We start from the raw sequence: 25,538 nt of genomic DNA, 5'->3' as shown, positions 1-25,538 counted from the left end.
CGATCCCCGGGCTCGCTTATGATCTCTCTGATGCACCCTGGGTGTTGTCTCCTGGGGCCCCGATTGTAAAAGACAAAGCTGGACTTGTAAGGCTATTTCCCGCAGGGTCCGAGGACCTTCTCGGCGCTCCTCGGCTCCTCAGGGACTGTCACGTGGTAGAGTGCCTTTGCTCCGCCCCCTCACGCGCGCGGCCGCCGGCTTCTTCTACAGTTGACAGCGCTCGCTCCCGTCTCCTTCCCCTTCGTCCCGCCCCCGCGTCTAGAGAAGCCAATAGGAAGCGTAGAGAGGCGTGCGTCACTCGCCCCGGGCCAATGGGCGGCGGCCACGACGGTTATACGGCGAGCGGGCGCGGCCGGCCAGTCAGTTGGAGCGGCGGCGGTGACGGGGCAGGGGCCGGCTCGGGGCTGGGTTCGCGCATTAGGCGTCCGTGCCTCAGGCTCCGTCTGTCCGCATCACTCTTCAGGTGTCCGCACGGCCATGGTAGTGGTGGCCCCGAGCCCGGCCCCGGCTCCGGCCGCGCCTAAGGTGCTGCTGCTGTCGTCCGGGAAGCCCCCCGCGGCCGGGGCTGCCCCCGCGGCCGGCCGCGCCCTGCCCCTCGTACTGCCCCCGAGCCCGGAGGCGACGAGCGCGGCCCCCGGCCCCGGCCAGAGCCCGGCCCGCAAGCGGCAGCGCCTCACGCACCTGAGCCCGGAGGAGAAGGCGCTGCGCAGGTGAGCCCGCGGCCCTGCCCGGGGCGGAGGAGGGAGGGGCTCGACGAGAGGAGGGAGGAGGAGGGGACGAGAGGAAGGTGGGCCCCACCCCCTCCCGCTGCCCCGCCACGTCCTCACTTTTGCCCCAAGCGCTTCCTTCACATCCTCCCCCTGCGGCCACTCTGTAGACCCGGGGAAGTGGACTCATTATCGAGGCTCTGTGGTGGACAGAACCCCGGGCTGGGGGCCGTAGAATGGGAAGAACCCCCCCTCCCCTTGACCAGCAGCGTCATACACTCCTCTGAGCCTCAGTTTACTTTTCTGTCAGACCTCCAGCATTGATTAGGCTCTGAGGGCCGGGGGTGTGTAAAGGACAGCCTGGTGAGGACAGACAGACCCCCGCCCCGGGGAGCACGCCTCCCCCGCACTGACTGGCCCGAAACACTGGCCTGGGCGTGGGTCTGAGATAGCAGAGGACTGCATGGGCCTTCCACCGGTCACGTCAAGTTTTTCTAACCTTAGCAACTTTTCCTAATTCTCTCCATCCCATCCAGTTTACAATAAAACGTTGCCATTCCCCCCTCGTTCTCTTTTGATCTTTAATTTGCACATATGCATTTTACCATAGTTCTAATTAATTTGTCAGATTAGTTCATGCTCTCAAATTCATGTTTAATTCACTTAAGCATCTCCACATTGACACAGTTCACATTCTTGAAATCGGATAATTTCATTGCGTTAATAGATTGAGTTTGCTTAATGTCCCAGTTGTTGGGCTGTTTCTAATTTTTCCCTTGTATAATTGAATTATGAGTGTTCTGGTTACTGGGGGAAAATAAAATCCTGAATGAGCCCTTTTTTTTTTTTTTTTTTTTTCTGATGCAAGAAATAGTCCATGTGCATCTAGCAGGGCTTTGAGTGATGCAACATAGGAGAAACTCAGTTGAGGCTTTGTGCAAGTGAGCCAACAGCACACTTAAATGGTTCTTTGGATAGAGTCCTGAAGCACAGAGGGGTATATGCTGAGGAATAAACTTGAATTTACTTGGAATAGAGTACTTTTTTAAATTTGGGGAGCTGATCATCTTTGAATGGTAATATTTTCCAGTCTGATAGCTTAACAACGGCTGATTTAGCCGATATATTTCTGGACATCGACTCTCAAAAAGGACTGTTCTCTGACTATATGAGGGCAAAAAGCATATCTATTACTAAAAAGTAGAATTAATATTTGAAAACCTGGTTTAACTTGCCACCTCAGAGCCACAACAGTGGAATAATCTCTGATGTTAAAGACACATTTTTCCATTCCCAGAAAATTGAAAAACAGAGTAGCAGCACAAACAGCTCGCGACAGGAAGAAAGCCCGAATGAGCGAACTGGAGCAGCAAGTTGTGGACTTGGAAGAAGAGGTGAGAGACAGAACCTTCCTAGGGATGTCAGCCTTGGCTCTCTGGCTCCATGTGGACACGTGCACACTCACATACACAACAGTGCCATTTCCTGAGGCAGTCCCCTTAGAACACATTTATTTAATTTAGGTGGTCCTAGTGTATGGTGGGCTTTTGGGTTATCAGCTTCTGTGTGACAGACACTGTGACTAGGGGATATGAGTACGATACTAATGGCTGAAAAGCCTCAGGTCCCTACTAATAAAATGTTAAACCAGACCTTTGTGCTTGTCCCAGAGTTGTTACAGAGCTTTCAGCCTGAAGTTTGGTCCACCTGAACATTACACTGTGCAAACCAAACCTTGTGGTAGCTAACCATCCCCTTAGAGATTTAGGGATGGAACAGTCATTGTGGGGTGACTTAGGGGACACATACTTTCTATTTGAGTAATGGAGGAGGCTCCGAATTGAAACACATGCTTGTGGGGGCAGTGGAATAAAGTAGCTTCAAGGACTCGAGCTTTGCTTGGACCTCAGTGGGTTAACCCAAGTAAGAAGACTCTGTGTTTGAGGAGCCCTTTGACAAATACTTCATTTCTCCATCTTTGGGGGAATTTGGTCTTAAAAGTGACCCCCAGCCTGTCCTTTCTGTTTATATACACACTCAATAGGTAGGATGTATATATACACCACCTTGATTTTTTGAGTTAAGTTGTGAGGTTTTTTCTCATGTCTGCTTTCCGTAAGAACACAACTGATGAAGTTCAGGACCACTGTTTTCTTTGTGACATGGCTGTGCCATATGAGACAACTCCTCTAGAAACCAAAGGCCCTAAGGGCATCACTCATGAGCAGTCATGATTTATAAAATTTTATAAATAAGATTTAAGATTTTTTAGACTTGAAATTTTTTTATCTTGGTAGTACCTATTTGGAACCTTACTCTTAGGCCAGTTGATCAGGTTTCTGAGGGCTTTTAGGAAAAATAAGCTTTAAAAAAATATTCCTGCACACTGCATGATATTATTCAACATTTTAATTATTTGTGCATTAGAAAAAGTTCCCAGGAGCCTATACATATAACTATCTCTGAAATAGAATTCCAGATACTTTGGCAGTATCTAATCAAAACCATTTCTTTTCCAGAACCAAAAACTTTTGATTGAAAACCAACTTTTGCGTGAAAGAACCCATGGACTTGTTGTTGAAAATCAAGAGTTGAGACAGCGCTTGGGGATAGATGCCCTGATAACCAAGGAAGAACCAGAATCCAAGGTAACAATGGTCTGGATGTCATAGAACCGGTTCTGTGTGGGTATAGTTTGGTGGTGCAAGTTTAAATTCAGGGCCACTCCTGACCCCAGGGCCTTGCATGATTGTGAGTGTCAGCCATTGAAGGACCTTCCTTCCCTTGATCTGTGTCTCCCCTCAGGTGAATGATGTCCGGTTGGTGGCCGGGTCTGCTGAGTCCGCAGCACTCAGACTACGTGCGCCTCTGCAGCAGGTGCAGGCCCAGCTGTCACCCTTCCCGAACACGGCCCTGTGGATTCTGACTGTGTTGAGTCTTCAGACTCTGAGGTAAGGATTTGTCCCTCTTGTGGTCCAAGAGCCCTGGTTTCTGCTGCCCTACTGGCTGTACCACACAGAGATGTCTCATGACGGTCACTAAGTTACTGGGAAGTTTACATACCCTCCTCTGCCCCGTGGCCAAAGAAAACTCGCTATCTCAGTGAGAGTGCAGCGCAAACTGATCCTGCCCGTCCGTCCCTATGTCTTGCATGATTTGGATGTAAGGTCTGAGTTCTCTGGGATTAATCTCCCCATGAGCAGAGACTCTGAGCTCCGTTCCCTTTCTGTGTAGTTCCTAGCCTAGGGCCACTGCAGGAATGTCTGTCGCCGCTGAGGTTCCATTAATGTTTGGTCTCTTCCAGTCTGATATCTTGTTGGGCATTCTGGACAACCTGGACCCAGACATGTTCTTCAGATATGTTAACACAGAGTACTGCGTGGAGGAGCTCAAAGAAGTGGGTGCAGAGGAGCCCGACTCCATACCAGCCTCCCCTTCTCCCTTGGTGGGGCCCCCATCAACCAAGCTGGAAGCCATTAATGAACTGATACGGTTTGACCACGTGTACACCAAGCCACTCATCGTGGAGATTCCCTCGGAAACAGATGGTCAAAGCGGCGTGGTAGTGAAAATTGAGGAAGCCCCCCTTAGCCCGTCTCTGAAGCCAGACCCCCCTGAGCCACTCACTGTGTCAGTGAAGGAAGAGTTCCTCGAGGACGACTTCATCCCAGAGCTCGGGATGGAGAACCTGCTCTCCTCCGGCCCCTGCCTCAAGCCCTCTCCCTGCCTGCTGGATGCTTGTAGTGACTCTGGCTATGAGGGCTCTCCGTCCCCTTTTAGCGAGATGTCCTCTCCCCTGGGCACAGGCCACTCCTGGGAAGACACTTTTGCCAATGAACTCTTTCCTCAGTTGATCAGTGTCTGAAATAGTATTGTTGGCTCGTTGTCCAAAATATTGTATTGAACCCACAGTCTAAAGGCAGCGAATGGCCCAGTGCCGGTGAAGGCAGCCATTCCCTGGAATGATCGGTCCCTAGGGCCTTGTGGTCCGTTGGCCAGAGCCCCTCCGGTATTGTCCTTGGCTAACTCCTGCAGCCTTGAAGCAAGTGTGGACTCACCTTGTCACTATGATATCCCACCACCTGAGTAAGATAGGAAGTTGAGATCTTGATTCCTTTTTTCTCCCTTCCTATTTTGCCTCTTTGTTTAGTAAAGTCCTTAGTTTGCTTGTGTGAGCAGAGAAAATAGCTGTTGGAGGGGCTTGCTTTTCCCTTATGTACAGTTGGATAATGTGAACATTAGGAAAAAAATCTTTTGTAAAGTTAGAGAAATTTACTGTGTAAATGCTCAATGATATGAATTCTTTCATGTGAGCTTGGCTTTGGGGAGGTGCTTTCTCCATTTTATTTAAAACTACCCGTGCAATTAAAAAGTGCAATGCAGTTCTCTGTCTGGCTGCTGCTTCCTAGGTGGTTTGGGTCCCAGCTGTTTCTCATCTTTTTATATAGTCTGATGCTGACCTGTGCCTTCCACGAGGATTCTTTGTAGTCAAGATCTATGGCTCGATTATATAGAAAGCTCTCGGAGAGGAACGCCCTAGTGAGCTAGGTTCCTAAGGAGCTTGCTCAAGGGGTCTCCACTATGTGAGATGGCAGCACAGGGATTAGGACTTCCTGACTCTCTCAGTGCCCAAGATGCCTCTTTGAGGGGGGAAAACCCCTTTTAACTTCTGTTAGGGCAGGGCAAGAGTGGTCCTTTGACAGGAACAGGTCAAGTATTGACTAAGTGCTGGGCACCATGTGAGTAAAGCAAAAATTCCAGGTGTTCCCGTTCTGATGGGAAGACGCCATGCAATTATGTGTACAAAATGGGTGCAGGGGAAATGGGGAAAATTATGTATACACGTATACAAAATGGGTGCAGGGGAAATGGGGAAAATTATGTACACACGTATACAAAATGGGTGCAGGGGAAATGGGGAAAATTATGTACACACGTATACAAAATGGGTGCAGGGGAAATGGCAAAAAATTATGTACACACATGTATGCAAAACAGTGCAGGGGAAATGGGAAGATGCCATGTAATTATGTACACATGTATACAAAATGGGTGCAGGGGAAATGGGGAAAATTATGTACACACGTATACAAAATGGGTGCAGGGGAAATGGCAAAAAATTATGTACACACATGTATGCAAAACAGTGCAGGGGAAATGGGAAGATGCCATGTAATTATGTACACATGTATACAAAATGGGTGCAGGGGAAATGGCAAAAATTATGTACACACAGAGCCTGACATCTGATCCTAGAGATAAGTTTATGGAGAGCGGCCACCAGAGGTTCAAGTGTGGGAGGAAGGGTGACGTGGGCAGCCTGTGGAGGATGTACCGGAAAGGGGAGAGACTTTCAGAGGCCCATGACAACATTAGTTTGGCTAAAGGAGGACCCTTCTGAGCCAGTTAAGTGCTAAGGGCAGTGCCTATGTGAGCGAGTGGACAGACAGGAGCATAAAAGAAAGAACAGGACTTGGCAAGATTGGCTGTGTGGGGACAGCAAGATGGCACCATAGTTGTGGGCCTGGGTGTGACTGGGGACCGAAGCCTTAACGGCAATGGTGAATGAAGTTGGGTGGAGGGAGAAAAGTTTGTGGAGAGAGAAGGGGCCTGTGGAGAGAGGCTGTACAGCTAAATAAAAATCATCCACTTAAAGGTTATTTTGACTCCTTGAGAGGCTCAGGAGGCAACCAAACAGCCTTGAGGGACATCCCGTGATGACTGATGTGGATGAAAATGCAGTGAAGGAATGAAGCCGAGGAAAGGTTGGGTAAAGAGGCGGCCTTCCTGGGTTCTGTGCCCACATTATATATCTCTACCTTACTAACATCAGCTTTAACAAACAGCTCTCAGATTATTTGTCAAGACTAGTAGCTGTGGGGATGTAAGTTATTCTTTAAATCCCCTTTTCCCTGGATCAACAGGAGTAAAAGGCAGCCTCCTGCCTTCACACACAGAACACCAGTCGGGTCCAGAGCCAGAACCAAATCCTAGCGTAGCCCTCCAGCTGTGTGTCTCCTGGGCCTGTCACTTGAATGTTTCTGTGCCTCAAAGCTTCCCTTATCTGGAAAATGGAGGCTGAAATCTAGGATCTCAAAGATCCCTCTCCGCTCAAAATGCGTGATCTAGAAATGAGTCAGAGGAAAATGGTCCAAATCTGTCTTGAGCATTCAAAAGTTTTCAGAAGTTTTCACAGCTATTCTTCCATTTCCAAGGGACCAAATTTTAGGGTTCAGGGGCAGCTATGTGTCATTGTGGATACAGTGCTGGCTCTGGAGTCAGGAAGACTTTCCTGAGCTCCCATCCAGCTTCAGACATTTATTAGCTGTGACCCAGGCCTGTTTGTCTCAGTTTCCTTATTTGTAAAATGAGCCGCAGAAGGGCATCGCAAACCACTTCAGTATCTTTTCAAGAAAATCTCCAAAGGGGTCACAAGGCAGCAGATAGGACTGAAAAATAATTTTAAAATTACATTCATACCTTCTAACCCTAAAGAATCTTTAGCCAAAGGGGAAAAATGGCCATCTTTAAGACCGCCTCATGGGCAATTAAAAAAAAAAAAGGAATATCAACAAAGAACTAAAATCTGAGGTGTTTCAGCCACCTGAAGTTCAGGGAGTGGAAACCCCAAACTCAATCGCTGGAATCTAAAATTCCATTGCTGTTGCCGAAACCAAGAAGAGGCTGAGACCACCCACGGCCTAAAAGCTGCGTCTTCTCTGCCTTTGAATTTCTCACCGAGACAAAAATGTGATAATGATTGGTTTTCGCATGTTTGTTTGAAATCTCGACCCCTGGCCTCCAGTTTTGGCAACATCTTCCTTAGAGAAAAAAAATCAACTTAATAAGAAAATGATGTAATTGTGAACCAACATTCAAAAAGAAACGATACTGCCACAAATTGACACTTTGGAAACGCAGCTGCGGAGCGCTGCCCTGTGTCGGAACCGGAGGGACCGTCTCACCCCGCCGGGGACCTCGCCGTGAGGGACTTCCTGGACAGGTGTGCGAGAACCAATAGTTTACTAAGAATTGAGTTTTAGCTTTAGGACACCTGGTTGTTTCAAAGCCTGTTTGAAACAGAAATACCCAATATTCAAATGGGATATTACGACCAACTTACAAGATGGCGTTAAATGCTTATTGTGCAAAGGGAGGAACGACAAGGTTTTTTCTCTCCTTAAGTGAGGGGGTTTCCCTAATGATTTTTTTTGGGGGGAGGGATAGAGGGGAGAATAAGGAATGACTTGGTAAGTGGGGATGACTTGATCACAGCCTCCAGGACTGGAAAGATTCAGATCTGTAATACGATTTCATAACAAAAAGGGGAGCAGTGGGTCGGTTGCTCGAATGTTTTCCTAGCAAAGTGGGCCGGGCAGGCTCCCCCTTCCTGGAGATGTTGGAGCTCAGGCTCGATGGCCTCCTTTCTGGCCCACTGCAGAGGGAACAGACTCAGGAGGCTTCTGGTCATTCCAGCTACAATAGCATCTCCATAGGGTCCGACAGCTTTGCAGAGTATTTGACCATGTTACCTCATTCGATTCTCACAGTCGTGGGAGGGTGATGCTATTATTATCCCCATTTTACAGATGGGGAGACTGAAATAGGCAGAGATGGAGCGACTTGTTCAGGGTTACACAGGTAGAGTTTCGAGGTTGGATTTGAACTAGGTCTTCCTGACTCCAAGGCTGACCCTCCCACCACTGCATTACCAGCTACTCAGATAATGACAAAAATGAAGCATTCGCCCTCAACAAACCAACCTCCTGGAAGGACACTAATGCCGTGCCCAATTCTGGGGCCACTTTGTCTGAAACGGGGGGGGGGGGTGCAGGGGGGTCCCAGCACGGCCCGTTGTGGAGTCTTGGATCCCATTCCATCTCAAGGCGGCTCAATCTCAGCTGTTCCTTTTCCAAAGCCCTCCTGAGGCTGACCACGCTGCCCCCTAGTGCCCTGATGCACTAAAGAACCTTGCATCATCTGCTTATTTTTTATTTGCTTGTTTTAAATTGGATCACTTAGATGTAACTGGCTTCTCTTACAATCCCACATATTTTATTTTGTTCAGGTATAAACATGATTCTGAGAAGGGCCCATCCAGACTGACTGCCCAATGGATTCGGGGCCCCAAAAAATGACCCCAGTCCCTCCATGGATTAAGAGTCTCCTGCCCACATTCATCTCATTTGATCCTCCCAACCACCCTGGGGGGGAGGAAGGAGAGAGAAGGAAGAAAGGAGGGAGGGGCTGTTACAAACCTTTTACAGAGGTTCAGGGAGACGTGTCCAGGATCACAGAGCTAGAAGTGAGGTAGGGTCTGCAATGGGCCAACCCACCCCAAGCAGGCAAGCCAGCTTCACATGCTACGTTCCCTTCTTTTTGTTTTTTTCTCCCATGGCTTTTTCCTTTTGTTTTTGATTTCTCTCGCAACACGATGCGTAAAGCAATGCGTATTAAAAATAAATTAAATGTAGAGGGCTGAAACTCTTGAGTCCATGCACTGAGGTCTGACTACTGAGCGCTTAAAGCTAACTACGGATGGACAATACTCTATAACCCTATGCTTGGAAAATGGCCCTTCCCACTATCCTGTGCTGGCTCGATAATTGGTGTCCACAGAGAACTGTGGGAAGTATGAGGGGGTGGAGTAAGACTAGCCAGGGTCACTTTGGCAGTAGACAAGGAAGGAGGAGGTTGTGGAGGTTCTGCATCCATCCAATTCACTTCTACCTTTAAAGACCCCATTTGAAAGAGAGTGTAAGAACTGAATCCCACTTCAATCTGTATACCTAGCATTTAGACCAGTGCTCAGTGGGCCCTCAGTAAACTATTATTCATTCATTCATTCATTCATTCATTCTCTCAGGCACTCCTGACCTCAAGGTCAATACTCTCCACTGTCCCGTGTTAGGACTCCTAAAGAGATCAATTCCATCTAAAGATCAGTGAAACAGGAAAATGAGCAAAAGAAAGAGAAAGAGATTTATTTGGATTTGGGAAAAACAGAAATTCCTCTAAGTATGTATCGAATGGATGAGAGTTGGAAAAATTCCCCTCTTACTCCATGAGGCTGATAGAAGTTTTCCGTGTATGTATTTCTAATGGAATCTTTTAGCCATCATGGATGGTTATCTTAAACCTAACGGTTTTAAAAGCAATTGAACCAATTTGCATCCTTTAAAAATGTCTTCCCTGTGACCAACTAAAAGGAGATTTGGGACCCGACCCTTCGTCTGTCTAGGGATGGGAATTCCCAAGAGGTCAGGTTTTTCTAAGCTAACAACTAACCTCGGAATTAGAGAAATGGGTCACAGTCATCTTAAAGAATCCAAAACACTTAAGATTTATTGAAAACTATGACATACAGACAGACCAGATTTTCATTTGAAATAAAACAGCCAACAACTTCCAGTATTTCTCTGGTAGATCATTCACGTCCCCAGTTACTAACAAAGCCCAAATTAACAAGTGAAGTTTGCGCATCGACATTCATTTGTAATAGCTCTTGCTCTCCCCCTTTTCCAAGGACGGAAAGCAATTCTTTCTCGTCTTCGACCAAGTTTGTGAGAGTTGACCTCACTTGTTTGGCAGTAATCAAAAACCCTTCACCTTAGGTCAGAACTTGCAGAAAATCAACATTTGCTTTGTGGAGGTCCCTTTTCAGGTAAAAGTCCCCTCCTCACAATTCCAATGCTCACTGACTCCTGGTCCATGCTGCAGGATCCAGATGAAACAAAATATACAAGTTAACTCACTAGGAAACCCCTAAGGCCTTTCAAAAAGCTGAAGCGTGATGCTACCAAAAAAAAAAAAAAAAAAGAAAAAGAAAAAAAATGCTGAGGCAAAGTAAGAGCCAAGGAGATGGCTCAGAGAAGTCAGCACCAAAGGGGGTGAAGAAGGAACAATGTCTGTCATCAATACAAGCGAGAGAATGAAAGCCCAGAAAGGAACATGAAATACTTAGTTCTCTGCAGAAATAAACGGGTCTGAGAGTCATAACTCTCCCCGACCCCAAGTTTCCCGAGGCTCCCCAGGTCAGAGACCTTCTCTTTCAGAGCCGCACACCCACCAGCGTGCTTCTGCTCAACCATGAAGGGGAGCCCCTGGTGTGGGAGCCTGCTTCGCATTTTCTGCCCTCCCTCCCACCGGAGCTCACCCCAACTTCTGGGATGTCGCCCGTTAGTCCTCTTGCTACCCCCCTAGAGTACTCTGCACTCCAACCATCTTTTCAGTTACACCATTTACACGTTGGTCCCAGGAAAGAATGACACTGGGGCTGGAGCTGGCCAGTTCCCATGACTTGAGCAGGGTCAGCCAGCCTCCAAAAGAGAGGAACAAGACGGGGCACATTTCTAAGGACACTTTACATTCAGCTCCAAGTCCAAGAATAAGAAATGATTAGCTGGTTTCCATCTGGCTTCAATACTGGTTTGAAATGTGAATAGCTTTTTCCTGTATAGACATTAAATAGTTTAAATATTAAACATTACATTTATTTTTCCTGACTATACAGGCAGAAATAGTGAAAGCCAAAGCAACAGAGGCAAGAGCAGAACCAGACCCAGTGGCAGGCTGGCCTTCTCCGAGGCCAGAGACTTCAGCGAGAGCTTCGACAAGGCGAGGGAGTCGAGTCCTGGAACCCGCTCTATGGACACAAAGCTTCCTATCTGGATGATCAGACTGCTACAAAGGGGGAGGGTTCTGCCAAGTCAGTCCCAACCTGTGGCATGGAAAGACCTTTGCACAAAACTTTTTTCTTAGTCGAGGGACTGAGGGACCAACTGCTCTCTGGGCTAGCCCCTCCTGAGAGAACCAAACCCTCGATCTCCACGTCTCCAATGCAGAAGCTCAGATGGTTCCCTAATGGCAGGAGAATTATCAAGTGTGAGGTCATTGTAATAGGCAGAGCACCGAGCCAACAGGCTAGTTCTGTATATCCCAACAGAGGCCCTCTGCCAGCTCAGATCATCAACTCAACCCTGGGCTTCTAAATCTAGCCCTATCAAGGCCTCTGGCTAAAGCAAAGGTCCTTTCTCATATGCCCTCAGCTCTGGATTTAGCAGAAAGAAAACACTTTCTCAGGATTGCCTAAAGGATGTCATTCTATCGCCAAATTTACACGAGCTACACTCTTAAACCATCAAAGTTCAACTCAAAGCACTTATACCATCCAACACGAAGTAGGCTGGAAATATCACTGAAACACCAAGCTTTATCAATTAGGTACAGCAAACTGAGGCAGAATAATAATAGCAGCACCAGGTGTAGAGCCTTCCAAGGCCTTCTCTGCCTTGCACTGCTCTTCGGAGGCAAAAAGTTGAGCCCCTTTAGAAATGGCAGAAACTCCAGCGAGCAGACCATGAGCAGCAAGCACACAAGCTCTCCAACCCCTGGTGCTCTTGACCAAGAGGTTCTGACAGTTTACCTTCTTCCCACTAATTCACTAGAAATGGATGTAAACTGAATTCACTCCTGCCAAGACCGAGTCTGTGTCTTAACAGCCAAACCTCTCTCTCCTGATTTGTTTTCTGAACATCTCAAGGAGAGCTTTCTCCCAAAAGCTTTTAATGTTCAGAAGATGATATGAAGGGTGACCCAACACCTGACATCCAATTCCTCTAACTTTTTCCCACAGGCAGTGATTTGACATTCCCAATAAGCCTCCTAGAAGACAGCTTACTCCAAAGAGAAGCTTCCTTGGGAAGATGCTGAATCCAGTAAGAAGCTGCCCAAATCAAGATTTTTTTTTTTTTATAAATCACAGGTAGAGATATTATACCCCACATACAACTTTCAAGTCCTTAGGCTAAGAGGCTTACACAACCAACAAAAGAGCCTTCGAGAATTTCACACAAGATTTTTGAACCGATTTTCTAAAGTTCCATCTCTTCCTCTGTGCAGCCGGCTGCGTCTAGGCTACTGTAGAGAGGGACCCCTATTTGCTGGGGTTCAGAAAAGAGCTCAGTCTGTTGGTGGAAAGCAGCGCCAGCTCCCGTGTGCTTACTTTGGTCCCTTCCAGACTTTTCTTCGTAGTTCTTAGCACAAGGTGAAGGCTTTGGCTTATCCGGAAGGAGTTCCGGAAGAGGTTTCCAGAGGACCAACTCCATGGAAGGACGGCTCCTAAGAAATGAAATGAAATATAGTTTGTAACTAAAGCGCCTGATAAATGGAGTCACGGCACATATGCTAACGTTTCCTACCTAAACCTTACGCCTGAAAATCAAAGTAATTGGAAGAGAGAATCGCTGGCATGATAACCAACTAAGAAGCATTTTTAAGCACACCTCTGTGCCAGGCACCATGGAGGCTGGGAATACAGAGACAAAAATGAGAGACCCTGCCCTCGAGGAGCTGAAGTTCTATCAGGAAAGTCAATATGTATGAGTATAATGAGGTAGTTACAGAGGGAGGGAGAATCGAGAAGGATTCAGGAGAATCTGCCTCTCCCTCTAGCAGATCCTCATTATTCATATCCTTTTCTTAAAATAGGCATACATATTCATATAATTATTTTGCTGCACAAGAAAAATCAAATCAAACTGGAAAAAAATGAGAAATAAAATAAAACACAAGCAAACAACAACAGGAAAAATGAAAATGCTATGTTGTGGTCCACACTCAGTTCCCATAGTGTCTCTCTGCCTGTAAATAGCTCTCTTCATCATTAAACAATTGGAACTGGTCTGAATCATCTCATTGTTGAAGAGAGCCACGTCCATCAGAATTGATCATCAAATAATCTTGTTCCTGCCGTGTACAATGATGCCCTCATTTCTGCTCATTTCACTTAGTATCAGTTCATCTCTCCAGGCTTCTCTACAATCATCCTACTTACTGTTTCTTTTTTTTTTTCTCTTTTTTTCTTTTTACTGAGGCAACTGGGGTTAAGTGATTGCCCAGGCTCACACAACTAGGAAGTGTTAAGTGTCTGAGGCCAGATTTGAACTCAGGTCCTCCTGACTTCAGGGCTGGTGTTCTATCCACTGCGCCATCTAGCTGCCCCTGCTTATTGTTTCTTACAGAACACTAATATTCTATAACATTCATATGCCACAACTTATTCAGCCATTCTCCAACTGATGGGCATCCCCTTAGTCTCCAGTTTCTTGCTACTACAAAAAGGGTTGCCACAAACATTTCTGCACGTTTCACACCCTTTCTTTATCTGGGAAAAGGTCACCTAAATCTGTTAGAATTGTGTGTCAGAGGAGCCAAGATGGTGGAGAAACAGAAAGGCTATATAGTGAGCTCCACCCAAAAAAAAAATCTCTTCAAACATATCTAGAAAACACACCAGACCAAAATCTCATCAGGAAATCCAAGGGGGGAAAATATCACAGCGAGTCATTTTCTCAGCTAAAGTCAGCAGAAGGAGATAGAGAGGTCTAAGAACACCAATACAGGATTTGGCTAAGAGTGTACCTGGAAGAAACGTCTCAGATACAGCACAGAGAAGCTTAAACCTTGCACAATGCAGAAACAGGTTCCAACAGGTGGTTCTGTTGCTCACTACCAAGTTCCAAGTGACAAGGCTGGGGCTGGACTGAGGAGGGGATTTGAGGCCAGGGAGTTGCTTCCAGGTTGGAGAGACCAGTCACCCGTCAAGACTATGTTCTGAACAAGAAACCAGCAGCAGAGCCGGGTCTCATTTTAGCCTCCAGCTCAGTTGGAAGCCTACAGCATAACAATCAGGACAAGAACTCCAAACCAAGGAGAAAGCCTGCAGTTCTGTCCCTGTGAAAGAGCAGAGCTTCTCAGCTGGCTAATAAGGGCTGAGTTCAACAGAAATCTACTGAATCTCTGAAGCAAAGCCCATAAGGCAAATCTGCTGCAATTGGCAGAATTCGGACCAGGGGGCAGTGATCAGACTGTGTCCTGGCTCAGACCACTTTGTGAGCATTGAAAGTTTGCCAGACCCCAAATAAGCTGTCCCTTAGGGCATGGAATAATATAAGATCTAATAGTCCATCAAAATAACAGCAGGATCAGATCAGGCCTTCTCTCCAGAACCGTACAGAGTCTGGCTCTAATATCAAGTCTGAATTCAGGAAATACAAACAAAATAATCTTATCATAACAAGCTGTTATGGCAACAGGATGCTTAAGAAACGAACCCAGAAGAGAATGACTCCAAAATATCTATAAAATCTCAAAGAAAAACAAAGCTTGGACACAAATTCAACTAGAATTGCTGGAAAAGATAAAACATGGACTTTAAAAGAATAAAAAATGTGTTTATAAATGAGAGCTCTAGGAAAAAAAAACTGAAAGAAAAAATGAAAGCTACAGAAGAAATTGGAAAAGGAATTAAAAACTTCTACAATAGGTAAAATCTCCTCTAAGCAACAAGCATCCTAAAAATCACACATACTAAGAAGCCATAGTCAGGACCACACACAATTTAGTAGCAACCACTATGAAGGAGTACAGAGCTTGGAATACAACAGTCCAAAAAACAAAAGATATAGCTTTATAACCAAGAATAGCTTGTTTTTCTGTTAAAAAGACATATTATAGTTCTACATGGGAAAAAAATGGACCTTAATGAACTCCTAACCACTCCTGGAAAAAAACACAAACATAGGAATCAAGAGAAATATAAAAAGGTCAAAATGAACAAACTAAGAAACTACGTTAAACAAGGATAAATTGCTTATATTTTGGTGAAAGGAGAGGATATATGTGTTCCTTTTGAAATATTAGAGGTTACATAAAGTTATTTAGACAGAAAATCCAGAAGTAGTTCTGTTATGCCTTGAAGGAAAAAGGGAAAGGAAGAATTAGAGGAAAGATAAATTAAGAGAGGAGTTAGTCCTAATCTAAACAAATTCTAAGGATATTCATATAGCTCTTTTTGAGGGGACAAAGAATGAATATTGGGGGAGGGGGGGTCCATTAGGAAAAAGCTGAATTAGTTCTAATTGCTAGAATAAGTGTGACAAAGGGATGGTTTCAGAGAAACCTGGGAAGATTTGTATGAACTGATGGAGAATGAAGTGAGAAGAACCAGAATTTATACAATGACAAAAAAGGACAAGCAACTTTGAAAGACTTAAGTGTAAAAACTAATGATTCTGGAGAACTAATTGTGAAACATACTGCTCATCTTCCCACAGCAAAGTAAGATACTCACAGAACAGAATGAGACATATTTTGGGGGGAGAAAATGGCCAATGCCAAAATATGTTCTGTTTATTCTATGTTTGCAATAAAGGTTTTATTTCCTCTTCTTTTTCAATGATGGTGTAGAAAGTTGAAGGAAGATAATGTACATTTTTTCTGATTGAAAAAAATTTAATTGAAAAAATTATCTCTGCAGGAGGCATAAAGGAGATAAGGACAAATTTCATCCTTTTCAGAACTATTTTAACTTAAGGGTGTGAGAAACTATCAAAGTGTATTTTGGAAATGATATCTGCGATTACTGAAAAGACAGAACATTTTAAAAGATTTTAATCATATCTGAAGTAAACTCAATCAATTAATAAGCATTTATTAAGAACCTCCTATTTGCCAGCTACTGTACTATGTGTTTGAAACACTAAAAAAGAATGAAATGAACAAGCAACAACTCAGGAGAGTATCCTTCTGATCCGATAGGGCATCACTATGCATATGTAATCCCAATAATGCATCAGGGTATTGTTTTTGACCTGGGCTTAGGATGGCTTTTACACTGGAATGATAAGTACCTGGTAACTTCCTATCTATCTGGGTGAAGAAGAGCTGCCAGAAGGACAAGAGAGATAACAGACCTCCAGAACTGCATCCAGCACCCAGAACAAATTACTTAATAACCACCAAGAGACAAATGTAGTAACTGTTTCTCAGTATTAGGTTTCGGACTCAAGAAGAAGGCAGGGCAGGGCAGGGCAGGGAAATTTCTACAAATAGTTCTGACAAGGATGAAATTTGTCCTTACCTCTTGTGTCTCCCACAGAGATAATTTTTAAAATTAAAATTTTCTTTCAATCAGCAAAAATGTACCCTATTTCCCTTCAACTTTCTCCACCATCACTGAAAAAGAATGAGAAATAAAGTACAAGACTCTTATTCTTTTATAGCAAGAGACAAATGGAAGCCTTCAAAGAGAACTTACATGGACTCGATGATTTTCTTTGTGAGGACTTCATCAAAGCCACTCTTCAGGCTTGTCTTTAGAGTGTCCGATAGCACAAGACTGGGCAGGTCACTGATGCGTCTGTCAGCTTCAACTTCTTCATCTTCATCAATTATCCTGAATAAATCAAGAAAGCAGGAGAGGCAAAGAAAGGGACATTTCATTACTAATCAAACTGATGAATCTACCAAACCTGGGGAAGGATTAGGAAAAGTGATAAATGCAGGCAGCTGGGTAGCACCAGGATAAAGTATCAGCCTTGCAGTTGAAACACATTTACTAGCTGTGTAACTTTGGGCACGTCACTTAACTCTGCCTCAAAAGAAAGAAAAGAAAAGCAATAAATGAAAGGGATAGCCTGTAACTGAAAGAAGAAAGTGGTATACAAACAAAAACATTGTTCAATCAGCATTTCAGAAAGAGGGAAAGGAGGAAGAGAAAGAAAGAAGAGAAAATTTAGAAAAAAATTTAAAATAAATGTTTAAAATTATTTTTAGAAGTAACGAGGAAAAATACTAATTTTTTTTTAAATTAGTATATCAAAAAGGCTTAGTAAAAAAACAAACAATTATTCTATTTGACAGTAAAGTGTATATCCCTCAGAGCTCCTTACATACAGTAGGGGCAAAATCCTTTTTCTTGATTAAATACAGAAAGTAAACAGCATATCACACCCTTTTGGCTTGACTTTAAAGAATTAAAATGTGCTTCCTATTTCTTAATAATTTAATTCTTAATTAATTTTTAATAATTTAAGCTCCCAAGCCTGAAGAGGAGGGATGAGCCCTCCTGGAGCAGCAGGGTCAGCACCAGGAGCGTGGTGCCCTTCCAGCAGCCCGCACAAGCCCTCTTTACCTGTCTTCGATCTCCTGAAGCTTCCTTCGGGCAGCCTCACACTGCTGCTCTCCTGTTGTCTGATCCATTTCCTCACAGAGAACATCGAACATTCCGGATGCAGAGAGGCCAGCCCTGCACTCACTTGCCTCGGGACTCTCTATGCCCTGATGGGCAGGCAGGAGCCAGTCACCAGGACTGGCACAGAGCGCAGGTTCTGTCAGTCTCTTCTTTCTGAGAGGGCAACTGGAAAAATAAAGTTATTCATTAAATCAGGACATTTTAGAGCTTGTTACAATTCAAAGAGAAACTTCTCAGATTTGGAACAAATAGGAGAAAGCCCTCATGGACAGCAGGATAAGGACAATAGCTCTGAGCCCCTTTATATGCTGAGCACCTGCCTTTTTCATCACTAAAGCCACAAAAGCATATTTGGCGATCCCAAACTAGGCCCTCAGGCCCAAGGCTGGCCCACAAGGGACGCCCCACTCTAGGAAGCGCCTCTGTCAGAGAACTCTGATGAACGACCATCACCTCTCCTGCAGTTGTCCAGAGACAGCTCTTGCTGTAGAAGCCTTTTCTGATAGCAAGCCTGAATGCTCCAGGTTCGGCCCTGTCAGCCAAACAGATTAAGTCTTGCTTCTGAGAGCCCTTCAATTATTTGCAGACAGCCACCATACTCTTTCTGACCATTACACTTGTCCAGACTGCAAAATCCACATTCCTTCCACCAGCTCTCCCATGGTATGGACTAAAGGCTCTCTCCTCTGGTCACGTTTCATCTTATCAACAACATCCTTAGACTACAGTGTCCAAAACAGGATACAAGTGAGAGATGTAATTTGGCCAGGACAGAGTACAGATGGAACAGATCTTCTGCTTCGTTCCTAGAACCCCTCCCTGCCCATTTCAACACAGTCCAAGATTATATTAGGTTGGCTTTCGGGGCTGCCTTTTTCCACTTATTTTGTTTCAATAATTTTTCCAAATACATGTATAGTTTTCAATATTCATTTTTGTGAAACCTCGTGTTACCTATTTTTCTCCCTCTCTCCCTTACCTCCCCATCAAGCAATCTGATAGAGGTTAAATAGATGCAAGTGAATTTCATTTTATTAGATCCAGCCCCATGCTATGTCATTGCAGCTTTTGTGTAATGGGGCCAGAACTCTGGAGAAGTCTACTTGAAACAAGGATTCTTACAAGGTGTTACCTCAGAGGAATTGATAAAGACAATGGTTATCTAGTTTAGCCTGTGAGTTCTCTAGTTCAGTAGGATTGATTTAATCTTACAACAAATAATGGTTCCCTAGTGATATAATGATTGGCTTATACTCAGGATGATGAATGGATTTAATTGTAATAGAGTATTTAAGAGGTCAGTCAGACCTAGAGAGAGATTGGGAGACAGACTCAGGCAGAGGACTGGAGGCTGGAGCTCAAGCCTTGGACTCAAGAGAGACATTCCATCTTCATCAGCCTCCTGGTGGGAGGCTGTCCTCCTCCTGCTTCCCCCAGTGAGACCAAGGCTCATCTGAAGGGCCTCCAGAAAGCTGGCCAGGCCCCAAGTGAAGGAGACAGAGTGTGAAGGAGACAATAAAGGCCTTTGGACTTTATCCCTGGCTATTCTTGTAGTGATTACTCAACTGAAACGAAGGCTGGTCCCAAGATCTCCAGAAAGCTAACCAGAACCTTACACTTGTGCCCCTGCTAATGTGATGAGCGTGCCATCTCCACCTTCATCCCAGGGCCCGGCACAGTCCCTCGGCTTCCCCATTGGAGGAGCCACTCCACCAGTTCTGAATGCATCTCCTCCATAATCCTAATGCCCAGCGCGCTCATTTTCTCCAAAACAACAGTAGCAGTTTCTTTGTCAAATACTTGAGTAAAAGCTAGGAAAAGTCTATCTATAGCATTCCCCCCTTAATCAACTAGGTAACCCTGTCACAAAGGGAGTACGATTCGTGTCTCACTGACATGGCACCCAAGTGGGGGGTGTTACCTTGTGCCCAGAGTACCTGCAAACTGTTAGCTAACGAGGCTCTCTCTGGCCCCCTGCCACTGCAGTACAAAAGTCCGGGACCATCCTGCCGGACAGCAAGACAACCTCTTCCTGTTCTTTGGTGGCAGTGAACGCCTTCTTCATGAGTCTATGTTCTAAACTTCCCAGGTGTTAGTAATGTGACTTTATTGTTTCTTTCCATGAAGTCAGAAGGCTGCCATCTGGGCTTATATGGTTGATCTCCGATGTGGGAGGAAGGGGGGAGTTGGGCACTTTTTTCTGCTTTAGGGGACATTCCCTTTACAACCTAAGGGAATTATCTTGTTCCTGTTCTTGGGCTAAGGCATCACACCAAGGTGGTATTTACAAAAACCATGCACATAATGTTCAGTCAGGAGTTGGACAACATTAAGAGACAGGACTTCCATACTCTAGGGGCTTCCTTCACCCGGGCACAGACCAGCAAAGCTAGGACAAGGCCTTAGGAGATCCAGCCCTCTGGTCAGACATATACATTCTTGGCTTATATCACTCCCTGTTCCTAGTGACAAAATAACATCGAGTTTTCCCAGGGAAAATTCCTGCTTTTTGACCAAGATTGAGAAGGCTACCAGAAAAGGCAATGGGGAGTACCACTTAATGGAGCACATCTAATAGGGAAGCCATTCTTCCCTAGACTCTCCCCTAAACGCTCCAGGCAGGGCTGGATTCAAAATCTGGACAAGATCTGTTCAAATCCTGCCACAGTCCCTTATTAATTAATTAATTAACTCTGGGGGAAGGCAAGAAGACACTTACCCTTCTCTCAAGTTCCAAAGCCTCACTGAGAGTTTTTCTCTTTCAAGGTTATCTTTGCACATCCTTAAAGCACTAAGGAACTGCAATTTTGCTCCTATCCTAATTAATAGCTCAACAGCGCCTTCACAGTTAGGGTGAGAGGCAGAATTTAAATGCAGCCTCCTGAATGCAAGTCTAGCCATCTCTCCACTATCCTCCCCTGCCTGGTTTGGGAAGTTTATTCTTCATATGGAACTGAAAGCTGACCATTAAGCTTAAAGCCTAGGGAAGCGGCTCCATGCTGGGCCTGAGCTTCACCCTCTCAGGCAGCATGGTGCCAAACAGCTTCTCCTGACATGGCTCTGATCTATACTCTTGCAATTTTGTGTCCACCTTGATGCCTCTAAACTAGAGGGGCTATGTTAACCTTTATTTCACAAAGATGATACAAGGAAGAGAAATTCTATGAAGCTAATACAGAGAGCTGAAGACCAGGGGACATTACTTCTTTGACTCAGTTTCTTCACCAGAAAATGGGAAGGGTGGGCTATTTAGAAAGCACCTTAGAGCTCGTTCCAACACTAAAATTCTATGACCAAGAATCCCAAATAGATACCAAAAAAAAAAAAAAAAAAAAAAGGCCTATCAAGCTGCCAGTAAGTCAGGAGGGAAAAAAATCCAATTTAAATTAACATTCAGTTGTAGAAATGAAAAGGAACTCACCTATCATCTTCTTCTTCTCGCTTGTGTTTCTTTCTATAGCGGACTGAGATTCTGTCAATAGAAGAAAAATTCATTAATTGGGAAAAATCCTTTTAATTAAATAACCTTTTACACATTGTGGGAAATTAAAGCATGATAGCTTTTCACCGAATATTTGGGTGCTTATAGGAAACAGGGCATCTACATAGTAGATGAAAAAGTTTTCAAATCCCAGGCGCTTTTGTATTTTGTCCGGCTCTGGTTCCTTCCCTCCCTGTGGGCTGAGATGTGCATTTTATTCCATCTGTCTCCATATTATTAGAATTCCTCCTTGGAGAAGATTCCTGGTCATCAGGGGCCCTTGGGGCAATCCAAGCTCCAATCTGAGAAAGGCCCTAATGAGGGACTGGAGATAAGATAGTAAATGAGAGGCTGCCCTCAAAGAACTCAATCTAATGGGAGGTGGGAGAAGAAGGGATAGAAGGAGCACATGAACAACGCTAATACAGGCTAGAAAAAGCGAAAGTGTTTCTTCCTCCTTATCTCGGGCTGCCCTGGGTTATACTTATCTAATCAAACACCTCACAGAGTGTGCAAGCCAAGCCAAAAGGGTATGATATGCTGTTTACTTTCTGCATTTAATCAACAAAAAGGATTTTGTCCCTACTGCATGTAAGCGGATGTGCATCTGTTTGTGTGTGTGTGTGTGTGAGAGATGCAGAGGCAGCCAGGTGCTACAGTAGAGAGTGGAACTTGGAGTCAAGAAGACCCAAGTTCAAATCCACTCTCAGAAACATCCTAGCTGGATGATCTTGGGCAGAAATAGTATAGTCACTATTTGTACGCTTTAAAATTTGCTAGGTGCTTCACAAATATCACCTCATTTGCCATCACAATAACCTTGGGAGGTGATCCATATTTTACAGAATAGGACACTGAACTGACTTCTACCTCAGTTTCCTCATCTGTAAAATGGGAGAGAATCACCTCCCAGAATAAAATGAGGTATTTTTAAAAGCACTTTGCAAACCTTAGGGTACTCTGTAAAGATTATTCCTGTTATTTTGTCCCACACAACCTTCTCTCCAGAAAACTCTGACAACCATTACTTTCCATCTTTGTATCTGCCCATCTGTCTAGCGCCTGCATATGGAAGGGCTTCCTGAGAGTCGGGAGTCAGAGAGATTCCCGGGAGGGACAGAGGACTTCCAGGGAAGCAGAGGAGCCATGAGAAATCAGGGAAGAGGTTGCAGAGGGGCTACAAGAAAAGCACCCCAGGATGGTGTTTGATGGGGAGATGGGGGAGGTCCATGTGGGATGAGGAGGCCAGAGGCAAAAGCCTGGAAACAATGACCTGTCCAGTCTGACTAAAGCAGGGGAAGTCAAGCCTTATGAAATGGGCCTTGAATGTCACGCCAGACCAAGAAGCTTATATCCTTTCAACAAGCAGGAGGAAACCACTGACCATCTTCATCAGGAGAGGGACTCCCACTCTGAGCAGAGCCCGGAACACTCTGATCCTGGCTACCTGACCCCCGGTACCTCGCACAAGTTACTTCCCTAGCCTGTCAAACACGGAGGCCGGACCAGGTGACTTGTAAGGTCCCTGGTCACTTTACAGCTCGTGTTCTTCTAGTTCTAAGGGAGACCAGATGCAGGAGAGGCGGGAGGAGGGCCACATAAAAGGTGATGAGAGGCAGGGGGGCCCGGGGAAGGGAAGATAGAGCCAGGAGCCTCGAGGGAGCGCTTAAAGAGCACTGCAGAGAAGGGGCTCAGGGAGGGCCCAGGAAGCTCTCACTTCCATCCCAGCTGCTTCCCAGCCAAGGGAGGCCCAGGAAGCCGCAGAAGCTCCGTAAGCCGGGCTAACAGCTCTTGCTCCCAGGGCAATCGGGAGGATCAGATCCCATTTGATTTGGCCACGTGTTTTACAAATGTTCACCTGCCACAGAAGGGCTGCACTGAGTGTTCCTGCACCTCAGGGAGGCTGCAGGGGAAACGAGAGTTTTTCAAACCTATGCACGCAGCCCGTTACTGGCCCTGGAGTTCAAGGCCCTGAGGTCTGGAAGCATCCAATCTGTCGGGGAGGGGACCCGGGTTTCCCACGGGTACAAGCTGATCCATAAGCCGGGTCTAGCCCCTGTCTCCCACAGCAGGGAGGTACCGGTGGCTCAGGTCCCCCTTCCCAGGGTCCCCGAGAGGCTGGAGCTGGGAGACCAGGAGGACTCAAGCCAACGGAGGTGGGAACCTGAACACTGCCTACCCAAGTCGGAGACCCCACCCAGCAGAGCCTCCAGCAGCCTGCACATGGGGGGCTGGGACCAACCCAGAGAGAAGTAAGAGATGCAGGGACTCCAGGCCCTAGAACAGCATCTCGTGGGGCCAGCTGGGCTGGCTCCTTCTGGTATCCCCGGCCTAAGGCCCTGGCCCGGCCCGTCTGATTCTGGAAGCTCCCAAAGGAGGAGGCCCAATCAGGGCAGAGGTTACTGCTGGGGGCGGGGGGGAGGTGGGGAGCAGGACACAGACGCCTCTTCTTGGTGAATAGAAGGAGACTGAGGGAGGCCGAGAAGGGCCGGTGAGGGGAAATGCCTCCTGTGAGGCAGGCCCAGGGCCAAGGAAAGGCACAAGGCAGACAGGGGTCTCCAGAGCTCGGCCTGGTGGGGGCCACTCAGCAGGCCAGCAAACGTATGCACGCAGGGGACACCAGCTGTATGCACGGTGGGCAGGCAGGGGGGATAACTGTGCATGGTATGCATGCGGGGGGACAACTGTATGCACACAGGTACAGACAGTGTAGATGGGTGATGATTGGCAGGAGGAAGGGACAACCAGGTGACAGACCAAGCCTGGGAGGGAGGGGCAAGAAGACTCTTGGCCAGAAGGAAAAGGAGACAGAACACCCCCTTCCAGGGAAAGGGAGAGCAGTAAGGAGGCCCTGGGAGCTTGAGAATGGGGACCCCTGGGGACATGAAGAATGGGGGAGACAGACAGCTGTGAGAATGGGGACCCCCGGGGACATGAAGAATGGGGGAGATAGATAGACAGCTGTGAGAATGGGGACCCCTGGGGACATGAGGAAAAAGGGAGACAGGTAGACATTGGACCGAGAGAATGGGGGAGACAGGTAGCTGCGAGAATGGGGGACCCCCAGGGACATGAAGAATGGGGGAGACAGATAGACAGCTGTGAGAATGGGGGATTCCTGGGATATGAAGAATGAGGGAGACAGCTGTGAGAATGAGGGACCCCCGGGGACATGAAGAATGGGGGAGACAGATAGACAGCTGTGAGAATGGGGGACCCCCGGGGACATGAAGAATGGGGGAGACAGATAGACAGCTGTGAGAATGGGGGATTCCTGGGATATGAAGAATGAGGGAGACAGCTGTGAGAATGAGGGACCCCCGGGGACATGAAGAATGGGGGAGACAGATAGACAGCTGTGAGAATGGGGGACCCCCGGGGACATGAAGAATGGGGGAGACAGATAGACAGCTGTGAGAATGGGGGACCCCCGGGGACATGAAGAATGGGGGAGACAGATAGACAGCTGTGAGAATGGGGGATTCCTGAGATATGAAGAATGGGGGAGACAGACAGCTGTGAGAATGGGGGATTCCTGGGATATGAGCAAAGGAGAGTTAGGTAGACACCGGACCGGGAGAATGGGGGACCCCCAGGCACATGAGGCATGGGGAAGACAGGTAGACATTGGACCGTGAGAAGGCGGGGAGGAGCCGAGGCTGAGGCAGCCCCAGGGACGGGGAGCTCCCGGAAGCCGGCCGGAGGGGGCGTGAGGAAGGGGCAGGACAGAGACTCCTCCCCACATCTCCCCCCTCCCTCCGCATAGCCGGACCCCCCGCCGGGCCCCCCCACTCACCGGCCTCGGGGCGCGGGGCTCCGCTGGCCGGCCAGGCCGGGGGCGACGGGGCCGGGGGCGACAGGGCCGGGGGCCCCCGGGCCCGGGAAGGGGCGGCCGTGGAAGGAGGGCTGCGACGGCGCCTGCAGACTGAGGGGCAGCCCCGGGAAGGGCCGACCCAGCGCGGCCATGGCGGGCGGACAGGCCGCGGCAAGAAGCCGCTCCTTCTTCCTCCTCCTCTTCTTCCTCCTCCTCCTCGTCCTAATCTCCCTCCACTTCCAGCTCCTTCTCCTCCTCCTTCTCTTCCTCCTCCTCCTCCTCCTCCTCCTCCTCCTTCTCCTCCTCCTCACAGGCGCGCTCCCGACCCCGGCCCCGGCCCGACCCCGACCCCTCTGAGGCGCGCAGCGGGCACGAGCGCAGGCGCGGACACGAGCGGTCCCCGCCCCCCGCGCGCGCGTCACGACTTCTAGAAGCCTCCGCTTGGGGCTCTCCCGGGGCACGCCGGGACGCTCCTTTCCGCAACCGGCCTCCAAGAGGGTA

The 25,538-nt window shown here is 47.0% G+C and overlaps 2 protein-coding genes across 2 annotated transcripts; one reads left to right on the top strand and one right to left on the bottom strand.

Moving 5' to 3' along the window:
- The first annotated feature begins 338 nt into the window (after nucleotides 1–338).
- XBP1 (X-box binding protein 1) lies at nucleotides 339–5,089 on the top strand. The gene is given in 6 exon segments (XM_051973047.1): nucleotides 339–710; nucleotides 2,005–2,101; nucleotides 3,227–3,355; nucleotides 3,513–3,572; nucleotides 3,575–3,658; nucleotides 4,012–5,089. Coding segments are annotated over 6 exon segments (1,164 nt in total). The 5' UTR covers nucleotides 339–477; the 3' UTR covers nucleotides 4,573–5,089.
- A 4,937-nt stretch (nucleotides 5,090–10,026) lies between these two features.
- On the bottom strand, nucleotides 10,027–25,304 carry CCDC117 (coiled-coil domain containing 117). Its single transcript, XM_051973046.1, has 5 exons — nucleotides 25,020–25,304; nucleotides 21,164–21,214; nucleotides 17,683–17,907; nucleotides 16,807–16,944; nucleotides 10,027–12,827 (listed from the first exon to the last, which is right to left on the bottom strand). The coding sequence occupies exons 1-5, from the start codon at nucleotides 25,187–25,189 to the stop codon at nucleotides 12,581–12,583; spliced, it is 831 nt and encodes a 276-aa protein (XP_051829006.1). The 5' UTR covers nucleotides 25,190–25,304; the 3' UTR covers nucleotides 10,027–12,580.
- Between the last annotated feature and the right edge of the window lie 234 nt (nucleotides 25,305–25,538).

The sequence above is a fragment of the Antechinus flavipes genome, chromosome 1, assembly GCF_016432865.1.
Source record: "Antechinus flavipes isolate AdamAnt ecotype Samford, QLD, Australia chromosome 1, AdamAnt_v2, whole genome shotgun sequence".
Classification (NCBI taxonomy): domain Eukaryota; kingdom Metazoa; phylum Chordata; class Mammalia; order Dasyuromorphia; family Dasyuridae; genus Antechinus; species Antechinus flavipes.
Note: the sequence above shows the minus strand (reverse complement) of the source record. Positions and strands in the feature narration are given on the sequence as shown.